The following is a 12,098-nucleotide window of genomic DNA, read 5'->3' on the forward strand; positions in this document are numbered from 1 at the left end:
ATACACCTGTGTGTCTGACAAGGGAGGGGTGGTGGTGGTTAGGTGGGAGGGGGAAGGAGGGGGGAGCTATGAAATGGGTGGGGAGGGAGGGTGATATGGTGAAGGGAAGAAGTGTTGGTGGCTGGAGTCAGTGGGGGAGTGTGAGTGGTTGGAAGTTGTGTGTGTGTGTGTGGGGGGGGGGGGGGGGGGGGGGGGGGGGGGGGGGTTGGGGGGAGAGGGGGTGTGAGGGAGAGAGAGAGAGAGAGAGAGAGATGTACCTGTGTAGTACAGAACAATGACCGAAAATCAGTGAGTCCACAAACACATGCTGATAATAACCATTAACAGAACAACCACAATATATAGATACATATTTTAAAAATGCATAAGATATCAATGTACACTATGGTATATAAAGATCAATATATATATATATAAGAGATCAATGTACACTTTAGATGTCTAACACCACACCCAATCTATAACCAAACAGTCATTATAGAAGTGGGCAAATGACACTTGTTCCCTCTTTATCATAGGACACCAGGGCCTCAATTTGTGACTGGTTCTATTTTTTACATGTTATCCGTCAAGAGAACAGACATTCAAGGTAATTTATAACTGAAACTGACATTCCGGTTCTTTCCAACAAGAGTTGCATTTACACATGTATTACCGTGTCAGGATACTATCATTTCTAGATTCACAGGGTTGTTTGTGTGTGTGTGTGTGTGTGTGTGTGTGTGTGTGTGTGTGTTCTGCAGGTGCCAAAGCGAATGACGCGGATGATTACCTGACTCCAGTGCCTCATTCACAGCCTGGAGAACTGAAACCAGTGCCTTGCACATGGAAAAAGAAAACAGCTGATGATGAGGATGATGGCTACATGCACCCTGTGGTCAACCCTGCTCACAATGATTATTCATTTTGCTAGATGTGCAGTCGGTTATGCACTACAGCGATGGGCCTCAGACGTACCAAGAATTAGTAACGTTTCAATATCGTTGGCCATTGGTGCCTTCTTCCTCACTGGCACTGAGTCATGCACTTTGACCTTCCACCTGCATGTGCAGCATTGCTTCCTGGCCATGCGTATGTGTACCTGGGCCAGTCTTTAGTACAGTCTTTGGTACACACTCGTGCTGCAAGCCACACTATTTTTGCATTTTGTTAATCATCTAATGTCATAATTGCTCTGTGTATGATTCAGTTCACGACTGAAAATCATGCTTATTGCTCAGCCTGTTTTGAGTACATGAACATTCTGAGTTATTGAATGTTGTATTGAATCAACATTGGTCAGAACAGGTGCCATTTTTGTCCAGTGTGGGACATGATTGAGTTTAATTCTGACAGTTTTTTTTGTCAAGTGCAGATGTTGTCCAGCATATATGGATCAGTCTGCATGCCTTGACACCTTGAAACTGAAACTGAACGGGGTGCCTGCAGGCTGGATTCATAGGGACATAGTGACAGTACATTTCTTTCAATACTGCGCTGTCAGTGTCAAGGAAAGGTCTTGAATATATGTATCAAGGCCCGCATTCCACCATGGATAGAGATGGTACTTAACCTGCACACTTGATACGTTTGAGGCCCTCCTTAGGTCCAGATCTGTTGACATAGTCTCCACCTTCTGGATGGCAGTGGTTCATCAACAATGCCACTCAAGTTACAACATCCCTGTAGACACGGACACTGCTGCGAGTTGGGGTTTTTTTCATCATTTGGACTGAATTGCTAGCAGTTTTGTGCCTGCTAATTTTCAGTGAGGTGCAAGTTGTTTTGTTGGTGTTAATTTACAGGACTAAAAACTCCACCTCAACCGCCCCCTTTTCATTTGAATATACCGAAACGATGATTTCTAATTAACAATGAAAATCATCATCATAATGATAGAAAAGATAATAATCCAAATGATGTTAAATATATAATATTAATACTATCATTTATTTTCAGTCTAATATCATCATCTTAGATGAAAAGACTATAGATAATAAATAAACGAACGATTCCAGAAACACCTCTGATCTCCATTCCTTCAAGTCACATCTGAAAACTTTCTTTTTCTGTAAACATTTCTGCACTGGGCACAACAGATGCACCAAAGTCTGTCCGCAAATGTTTCAGTCTATGTGTTATGTAGAGTTATGTAATCCTATTTTAATGCACTGAGTATTTCATGTATTTTGGTCTAAGATGTGATATCATGTTTTTATAAGCTGATTAACGCCTCTTTCTCTGTGTGTGTGTGTGTGTGTGTTCCTCCATTAGTATATTTTTTATCCCAGTGTGTGTTTGAGCATGTGCTGTTTTTGCGTTTGAATCTCATCATCACTTGCTTTACAATTTTATTGTTTGATTGGTTTCTGAATGTGCTGCTGTATCTTTTGTATGCGAGTATTGATTTGTATGTGTGAATGCATAGGGTGTTTTAGTCAACGGAGGGTTCTGTGATGTTTTTATGTCATGTTTACTTTTAACTGGTTCATGTTAGGCACTTTGAGCAGCAATTGTACTGGAAATATACCATATGAAAGTTATGGATTATTATTATTATCATCATCATCATTTTCATTAACTAGTGACAATGATAACACATACAGACACGTAACTGACAGATTTATGAACGAGTGTGATGCCAATTTTTTTTAGAGTTTGGTGTTTGAAAAATTAGAAAGCTGATTACTAACTGTAGGAAAAAAAGAAAGAAAACAGCTGGAAATGAGTGGGTGTGAATCAAACAAGTCAGAGACATGCAAGGTATGTGGGTGTGATTCATGACAGAAAACCTGTCCTGGGCTGAAAATGGTACCGTGCTGATGTAAAAGCTAAACAGTCTTGTGTACGTATTGCCTGCGAAAACTGAAATATTTTCATGTTTGCAGCCAGCTGCTCCAGATTTTTTTCCGCCTACAGTATGTAGTGTTTTGACTGGTGGTGCGCTGTTAATGACGGGTACAGTGGTCAAATGGTTAAAGTGCTGTATTCTCACTTGAGTTTCCCGAGTTCGATCCACATCGCACCTGGTGGGTTAATGGTGAAGATTTCTTTTTCTGCTCTCCCAGGTCAACATATGTGCAGACCTGCTTGTGCCTGAACCCCCTTCGTGTGTGTACGCATAAAGAAGATAAAAAAACAACGCACATTAAAGATCCTGGGATCCAATTTAGTGTTCGGTGGGTTATGGAAATGAGAACATACACAGAATGCTTACCCCACAAATGTGATATGATCATGTACTCCATAGAAAAACAACATTAGAACTAGTACATTAAAAATCTCCAGTAGCTATCGATAGACAAAAACAAACCATATTGTAATCACTGACATTCCTTTTAAATGTTGGTGGTGTTGTTATTATCTTTCGATATCACCCAGTTTATTTGTGCAATTGGAATGCATGGGTGACGATGTTAGCTGATATTTTTGGTCTAAATCAAATATGAACAGTTTACTGTGTTTCCAATTTTTGTTTACGCTACTTTACTTGTTTTACACATGTGGTTATGTTGTGTGTGTGGAAATGGTATACTGTGATTGGGGGGCGGGGGCAGGGGCGTGCATGGCAGTAATTTTTGTTGTATTTCATCTTCACTTTTAGTATATGTAAATGTTCAAAATGCTTGCTTGTGGTACATTTTATTACTGGACTATTGTACATATGATTGAATGTGGAGTGTGTGTTACGAGCCACTAATTTGACTTCTCATAAGTGATCAGTAAATACATGTAGCACTCTATTGTATGTCACTGTCTGTCTGAAGGCATGGTCACACCTGTCGTGTGTCCTGTTCTCTGCAGTTGTTGATCACTGTCAGTATATTTTCCCTGTATTTTGAGTTTTCTTAGAATGTTGTAGAAAAAGATTTATCTTTGTCATATTAAGAGAATGCAGCTTTTTGTGTATTTTTTTTTTAGCAAAGCACATTTTTTAACATGTTCGTGCATATATTTACTTTTCTGTTATTTGTTCACAGAGGAGTGAATGCTGCCTTTTGTGTGATTTTGTTTTTAGCGCAGAACATTTTTATATACAATTTTGTGCATGTTATATTTACATTTTAGTTGTCTTGTCATATTACACACACACACACACACACACAATGTACATGTCTTCATGAGGGCCAATGTCCTGGAAATCTGAAAATTATGACTTCTCTCTCTCTCTTCTGTTCCAAAATCATTCGTTTCTTCTCTTCCATCTTCAACTGTTTTCCCGTGTCCGTTCCCACCTTATGTTGTTTTGTTTTTGCTGTTGTTGCTTTTTTCTTATTAGTTTCATGTGAAGCATGCATGTATGCTTAGAGATACAAAAAAGCATGTGTTTTTTTTACATAACTCTGACCAGTGTACATGTGTGTACGTGTGGATAACATACAAACATAAAACATCTCAGGTATTCTCTAGCACACAACACCACGTTCGTTCCATCGCCACATACAGGGGCCAGACGTTTGTGCAAACATATCGCTTACTTTTCTATCAGTGAACTGGAATACAGTCGGTTTTTCTTAGAGCCAGTCACGCTCAAGCATTCAGAGAACCTTGGAAATAACCCGTCAGTCTCAAAATCTTAGAAATGAATAAAAACAAGAGGTTGTACTTTAAAGGAAAAGTTTAAAATGATTAAGAAATGGAAAAATGAGAAAAATGGCAAATCAATATATGTCATAGTCTTTTACTGGTGAAGATACCATCTTAGCTGTTCAGAATTTGGAAGAAAACTTTGTGTCAAGGTAAAAGTGGAGTGATGGCCTAGAGGTAATGCCTAGAAAGCAAGAGAATCTGAGCGCACTGGTTCGAATTACGGCTCCCCCTCCACTAGACCTTGAGTGGTGGTCTTGACGCTAGTCATTCGAATGAGACGATAAACCGAGGTCCCGTGTGCAGCATGCACTTAGCACACGTAAAAGAACCCACGGCAACAAAAATTCTGTCAAAAAATCCACTTTGAAAGGAAAAACAAATAAATGTGTGGCGTTGTAGTGTATCGACGCGCTCTCCATGGGGAGAGCAGCCCGAATTTCACAGGGAGAAATCTGTTGTGATACAAAGAAATACAAATGCAAATACAACAAAAGGAGGATAGCGTACGTGAGAGAGAGAGAGAGAGACTGAATCAAGCTGCAGCCCCTATTGGGGCATGTAGGATTTTAGAAAATAATCTAAAAAATATCAGTTTAAAAAAACAACACAATATTCACACATCTCTATCCCCCCCTCCCTCACACACACAGAGCAACGCCATATGTACACACATTTTCAAACCCGCACTGCTAATACACTCAAATTAGCACACGCATACAAACATGCACACATTTCACTCGATCATTGTATGTTATTCCCTTTCGTTCAAAAAACTGATTTTATTTTTGTTTGTGCCGTTTCATAAGTAGCATTAATCATAAACTTCCGAAAACCTTCAAAAACGCCATTACAACAAACTGCATCTATGTTATGATAAGAATAAAACAAAAAGATTTTCATACATATCTATACCTATCCAACTATCTTTCTCAATAATTCTACAATGTATGTCTTGAACAAAAACTGCAACAGATGAGAAATCTGATGATGAAACACACACACACACATACACACAGCGTGTCATAAGCAAGAGTAATGACATCAAATATATTAAGAGATAAAAAGCTGACCACCTGACCACACACACAAGGACCATCATCACTTAAAAGGACGATTCCCAGGCCTAAAAAAAAAAAGTCCCATCCTGATTTCACTATAGATACACTATCCAACATGGCTTATGATCTGAGTACCACGACTCCAGTACACCAGCAGGAGTTGGCTCAGGCACAGTTGTGAGAACCAGATCCAGTGTTGAGTCATGGTCTGTGGTAGGATCTCTGATAAGCTGTCACAGACTGAACTGTTCACAGAACTCTTGAAGAGGTCTAGGCAGTCCACAGGAAGCATCACTGTTGAAGTCTCTTCCAATGATAACGTGAGTGTGACTTGTGAGCTCCTGCTGAATAACTGCTCTGAGTTCTGCACACAAAACTGTGATGCTGACATGTGGAGGACAGTAGATCCCAACAACAACCAGTCCTCTAACGCTGGTACTGGCATCAACCACAGTGATTTCAATGCCACTGCTGCACTTCTGGCTAGCACTGCTACTGAATGGCAGACTGTGATCTCTGGTGTAAACAAGTGTACTAGCATGTGAACAACAGCCTTTCACTGAAGCTGTGTTTCTGGCAACCACAGTGAAATCTGCAATCTTGTAGTGTTCCGGGTCATCCTGTTCATGCTCCCATGTTTCAGAAATAAACATGAGGCTTGCTTGTAGCAAGTTCCTGTCTGCACGAAGATCAGCAATGTGTTTGTGAAGTGATCGGCTGTTGTGAAACACGATCGCAAACCCTGTGGTGGAAAACTGCTGAAGATCAGTCAGACAGGGCACAACAGGTTCTTGTCTCAGTCTTTCCATTTCCTGCTTGACTTTTGGTGACACTCTGATCTTCTTTGGATCAAAGTCAAGCAGGTGGAGACCAGCCATAGTTCTGGCTCTGCTGAGAGCCACATACACCAGATGGTGGTGTGCTGCTCCCTGAAATGACACTGCTCATTATTTATTCATCTTATCTTATCCTTGATGCTTGTACCCAAGCCGACCATACAGGCCACACCAGGGCTGAAAACCCTAAATACTGATCCTGTAAAACTTTGAAAAAAAAAAAAAGGAAAAGAAAACTAGGCACCAGTACAGTCACATTCATGCATGTGAACCTAGGACATGCCTCTGATGTTGATTGTTCGCTCTCATCATGCTGTCCCTACAGATGTTTCACAACAAAGCTCTTGCATCATCCCTGAACACACTCTCATCAATGTTCATCTCTTGCATCATCGCTGAACACACTCTCATCAATGATCACACAGCATATGTCTCGACAGTCAATAAAAGAACTCGTCCTGGTCTGACTTCTCCAGTGTGGAGGAGGAAGGACCGAGATATTTGGCAAACAGCAGTGTCTCTCTTTCACTGATGGCCATGCCAACGCCAAAGTTCACCAAGAGAATGGCCAACAAAGTACCTGCTCCTGGCATGATGCGGCGCACAAAGGGCAAGATCTGAGCTGTCTCACGCAGGGCCGGAACGTAGTCAGTGTGATATTTGCGAGCAATGACAACGCACATCATGGGCCCCAGTACCATGGGATACAAGCCTCCAGCCATGCTCTGAAGGCTGCCAGAACGAATGGCAGCACACACAGTGCAGGGGAAGTCACCCACCAGGATACGGTTGGTGATGAGGAAATGGTGGAAGAAGGAGGTGAGCACCACAGGCAGGGCGACAGTTGGGGTGAAGGTCGACAGGCGACCCAGACTGAGGAGGCCCAGTCGCTGTCGGCAAATGTTGTTGATGATGATCCCCGACACTGCAGCGCTTCCCCCCAGGATCCCCAAACCCCAGGAAAAGGGCCACCTGAAACAAAGCACACCAGTCCTTCTGCACAATGCATACATGATTCATAAACACTGCTCAAATGTGTATGTGCGCATTGTGTTTGAGTGTGCGGAACTGCCTGTGTGTGTGCGTACAAGAGAGAGAGAGAGAGAGAGAGAGTGTGTGTGTGTATGTGTATGTATAATTGTGTGTATGAGAGTATCTAGTGGCACAGATCATGTTAGGCAGTGTTTCAAGACTTGACCCGATTTTGGTTGAATCCTGGCAGCAATAAAGCAAGTCATTTTTTCACATTACTCACTTTAAAAATGTTTCTCATGGGTAACCGAGTTACCTTATGGCCAACAGACATCTGTCAAACTGTATGCTGAATTGATCAAGTCCAGATATTTTGAAGGGGTCTGTTTTGTATTTCTGTCTTCACGAATGTCATATAACCACTGCATGCTTTCTTTATTTAGGAAAGAGTGGTTGAACTTCTGTTGCAAATTTGATTGAACTATGTCTGAGAAATAATGAAGAAAACCTTAATTCAGTTCAGGACAAATAACAAAAAAAAGTGTTTGGCATCAAAGTGCTGATGGAGGCATGATAGCAAATGACCCACAAAATAAGGCAGGTTTTCAAATTGTCTTTTACTTTTAATGGTAACATGGCACTAGCAGCAATACTAATGCGGTAGTCATTGAAACTATACTCCATTGATATGTTAACAATGACCACACACACGCACACACACACTCACACACCAAAGGCTAAGGGCACAAACTACCCTCCTGTCTGTCTGGGGCAACTGAACCTTCTGGTGGACAAGAGGAAATGCTCTCTCTGCACTCTTCTATTGGGCAACAAGTATTCGGCTGAGGCAGTTGAAGGGTGACTGAGCAGTCAGCTTCAGTGTAGACTGATCACACTTCCCTCCTCTCCTTTTCATGTCACCACCTCCACTCCCTAACACCTCTACCCCCCCTCCTCTCCCATCCATGTTTTTCTCAGAACAGAACCCCAGCAGAGTGCAATCTCAATGAGACAAGGCATGTTCAATATAAATATAATAAATTGTGTCAGCATGGAAAAGATAAGACTTGCTCCTGATAAATATGCTGTGTCAGCATGGAAATGATGAATTTGCTCCCTTTATTTCTACTTCTCCTGGATTTACATCTGCTGATTTATCAATGCACTACCGGTACTTTTATTAACTGTCTCTTTACTTAGGGAAGGCAAGTAGAAATTTGACGGGACAAGTAGATTTTTCTATTATATACGTATCCCCAGGACAACTAAAAATCAGCTGGGAACTTCTACTTCTAGCCCTCTATCCCAACATACAACACTGCACAAATACACAGATAAATGCACACAAATCCAAACACACACATACCCATCCTTTCCCACCCACCCACACAAACACCACCACTGACATCTGAGAGCGAGGCTTCCAGTTCAAGATGATCCTGTGCTGCATCTCAAGCACCTCATCATTGGTCAGCATGCGAGCGCCGGCTGGTTTCTCTTCCCCCTTCCTCAGTCTCAGCATCACTCTGCCCGGCTGTTCAGTGTATGCCTGGTCCTCTCGCCTCAGTCTGTCCATCCTGCCAACTGCAATTGTACACCTTTTGGTATTGTAGAGCTCTGATGTTGCTATTTAATTTTTCACCATGTACATGCATACATCTACTACATGCATACACAGACTAACACACACACACACACACGTCGACCCACTCTATAAATTTAATTTCCAAATGGATGAATAAAGATGTATTGTACTGTATCAATGAATTCCTACATTAACCTGTTCATATTTTAAACAATCTGTCACTTGCGTCAGTCTAACCCATGGATTTTGCTCTTATTCATCTTTGGCACTTTACCCACTGCAATGCATATTTTGATGGATGGTATAAAGCATTGCAATATACTATTGTTGGAAAGATTGCATTTTCTGCACAGTCAGTGGCTCCGCTTTTTTTTTTTTCCTTCTGATACTCGACTTCTAAGGATGCCTCAAGTGAGAACTAACACCTACAGACATAGATATTTTTCAATCAAAGAAGTGGAGACTCCCTGACAACCTTTGACTCCCCTCTCTTTGCCTCTTTTAAATCTCACCTCTTCTCTCAGCAAAATGTGAAACAAATAAATATACATTCATACATACTATTCCCTCCCCACATAATGACATATGCACACACACATTACACACACACATATGTATCTGTACACATTATATCCATGTATGTATGGATGTGTGTGTGTGTGTGTGTGTGTGTGTGTGTGTTTGCATATTTGGGGAGGGATATATAGTATGTCTGAATACATATTCATATATGTTTTGTATATACTATGTTTACAGTTTATGTATATCATATGTAATGTGCAAAGCATAATATGCTTTGTAAAGCACCTGGACTAGAGCAGTTTTCTGGATAGAGTGATATAAAAGTGTCCATTATTACAATTCTTCTTCTTCATATCGATACATCATAAGCCGATCCTTGATCTATCACCCAGCATGCTCTAATGACATTTAGCAACTCATAACAACGCTGAACAACTCACACCACGCAATTAACACAAACCTGTGATTAAGTAGTTATCGAAGAGTTATAATCAAATTAAAAGAAATCTGAGTTGAGAGTTTCTGATGTGAATATTTATCATATCTATTATCAGACTGATGACTGTGGATACTCAAATGGAAGAAGAAGAAGAAGAAGAAGAAGAAGAAGACCGTAATAACGCGACATGCATTATTATGCGTTTGGCATTCACGTTCGTGTTACTTTCAGTTTTGTTGACATGGGTGTGATCTATCACTTGACTCGGCAAATTAACACGTTGTTCAGTTGATATTAACACCTACTTTTTGACTTTTGTCATACCTGCCTAGTTCAGCGATTTCAAGATTAGTTCTTTCTCAAATACTCAAAAGATTTCGCATCGAATTCTCCTTCTGCCGACTTCTCTTCCATGCGTCTGCTTCCAAGGTCACGCAAAATTTCCGGTCATGCGCATAAATAGCACAGTTTGATTGAAACTGGGTCAATAATTCTGAGGTCAGTTGACATTCATTTGACAGTGAAAAACATCAGTTGAGATCGGTCGATTGTTTTTTTTAAAAGACAACAAACCAACAATATTTTATGTCACATTTCAAGGTGAACAGTTTTGTTGTGGTATTGGAGCGCAGGTCTGTTGTTTAATGTTAAATTAGCGAGGGTTTGACAACAGCGCGAAAACGTAAGTTCGGGAGGATCATAGGGAAAAAAGTTTTTCATATGTAAACAGTCAGTCTAGTTTTAAAGTGAACTTTTGTAAGAGACTCTGTGTAGGTTTGGAAATGAAAATCTAGAAAATAATCCACATCGAATGCTTTTTTTCTGGTGACTGTTTTTTTACAATAAAAAAAATGAAAATCCAAACAAGTGGTTGGTTTTCGCAAGGGTTACCCCCGGGTCACGTGATTTCATGATTTTGTCGCCATATTCTGCTGCATTTCCTGCTTTTACACCAAGCTGTGGAATTTGTTTGTTCCCTCTTCAACACGCTTTCTCGTTAGAAGTAGTTTAGAGGTCCATGTACATTTGAGGCGGTCTGGTTTGCTTGTACGTGTATTAACAGCAGCTAATCTTGTGGAGCACGTGCTTTTGCAGACAAACCACTGTGCGGTTTTCGTCGTTGACTAGGAGCAACCACCGACGCAGTTTGTGACAAGATGCCGGTCCGAAAGCAAGGTGGGCTAATGTCTTTCTAATGTTACATAACGTTTTGCAGGGACATGGTATGATGGGATGCATTTCCTTGTTGAAAGTTTCCCCATGTATTACGTGCTGTTATGCTTATATTATTCTGGACGAGAGCAAGGGGATGTTAGGGTTTGGTAACTACCGTGTGCAGCTGCTGTTTGCAGACGACGTTTCTGAAAGTTCTAAAATTAGCATCAATGCCACCGTCAGTTCATCAACAGCTTATTAATTACTAATACGACATGTCATTTTGACAAAAGCTGCTGATAGACTTAAGTTCTACTTTCGGTGATTTGTGAGTGTTTTCTCAATTTTTCAAGCTGAGAACCGACGGTTAATGTTAATCACCCAAATGACCTCATCTGATGGCCACTCCAGAGAACGACGTTCATGAACTCTCTTGACAATCTTGAATTTATATGGAATATTTTGTTAGTATATGATTTAACAGTTGTTTCAAATGTCCAGGACCATTTCCTTGTTCGTTGACAATTTTCAGTTCTTTGAAGTGATAAATTTGCAGCTTTTACTTTGTTTTTTAAGGCCTCCATAACAACTGCATGATGTTCGAAATCACCAGCTTTTACAGTTTTATTGACTCATTTGCTCATGTCAGTGTTAGAAACACTGTGAAGGTGAGACAGCCATTGTGTGCTACAAATAGATCTATAGAATCACTATTTGTGGCAAATTGTTTTGTTAATTTGCTTACACTATAATCAATTGAAAATCTTTGAGGCTTGCATTGTTTTGTTAAAATCGGGTGACAAAGACTCATAAATCAATTATAGATTAAAATTTTTATAGTAGTACCAGTCGTAACCATGGTGCTTGTACAAGTTATGACAGTCATGATTGAATACATGTAACCAACCTTCTTTGTGGAAGATTGGAGGATCCTTAAAAAGATATTCACATGCAGGTGTTTC

The 12,098-nt window shown here is 40.5% G+C and overlaps 3 protein-coding genes across 6 annotated transcripts in view; 2 read left to right on the plus strand and 1 right to left on the minus strand.

Moving 5' to 3' along the window:
* LOC143289237 (uncharacterized) overlaps positions 1–3,933 on the plus strand; it is a 28,504-nt gene extending 24,571 nt beyond the window's left edge. For both annotated transcript variants that reach the window (XM_076598212.1, XM_076598213.1), the window contains exon 15: positions 744–3,933. In XM_076598212.1, the coding sequence (XP_076454327.1) occupies positions 744–913 (170 nt within the window). In that variant the 3' untranslated portion in view covers positions 914–3,933. The remainder of the gene's footprint in view (positions 1–743) is intronic.
* LOC143289238 (transmembrane protein 126-like) lies at positions 3,577–10,429 on the minus strand. 3 transcript variants are annotated; one of them, XM_076598214.1, is made up of 3 exons: positions 10,306–10,429; positions 8,842–9,019; positions 3,577–7,435 (listed from the first exon to the last, which is right to left on the minus strand). In XM_076598214.1, the coding sequence occupies exons 2-3, from the start codon at positions 9,009–9,011 to the stop codon at positions 6,904–6,906; spliced, it is 702 nt and encodes a 233-aa protein (XP_076454329.1). In that variant the 5' UTR covers positions 9,012–9,019; positions 10,306–10,429; the 3' UTR covers positions 3,577–6,903. The 3 variants fall into 3 exon arrangements, with proteins under 3 accessions (XP_076454329.1, XP_076454331.1, XP_076454330.1); XM_076598216.1 differs by lacking the exon at positions 10,306–10,429 and adding an exon at positions 10,207–10,229; XM_076598215.1 differs by lacking the exon at positions 10,306–10,429 and adding an exon at positions 10,003–10,183.
* A 480-nt stretch (positions 10,430–10,909) lies between these two features.
* LOC143289239 (disks large homolog 1-like) overlaps positions 10,910–12,098 on the plus strand; it is a 155,081-nt gene continuing 153,892 nt past the window's right edge. Inside the window, exon 1 of the mRNA XM_076598217.1 lies at positions 10,910–11,157. Within this exon, the coding sequence (XP_076454332.1) occupies positions 11,139–11,157 (19 nt within the window). The 5' untranslated portion in view covers positions 10,910–11,138. The remainder of the gene's footprint in view (positions 11,158–12,098) is intronic.

This window comes from Babylonia areolata, chromosome 13 (genome assembly GCF_041734735.1).
Source record: "Babylonia areolata isolate BAREFJ2019XMU chromosome 13, ASM4173473v1, whole genome shotgun sequence".
Taxonomy (NCBI): domain Eukaryota; kingdom Metazoa; phylum Mollusca; class Gastropoda; order Neogastropoda; family Buccinidae; genus Babylonia; species Babylonia areolata.

Excerpts from the sequence above, each read along its gene's own strand:
- LOC143289238 (XM_076598214.1), bottom strand. The coding sequence starts at position 9,011 with ATGGACAGACTGAGGCGAGAGGACCAGGCATACACTGAACAGCCGGGC. Across the intron at positions 7,436-8,841 it reads TGGAAGCCTCGCTCTCAGAT|GTGGCCCTTTTCCTGGGGTT; the intron begins GTCAGTGGTGGT and ends GCTTTGTTTCAG.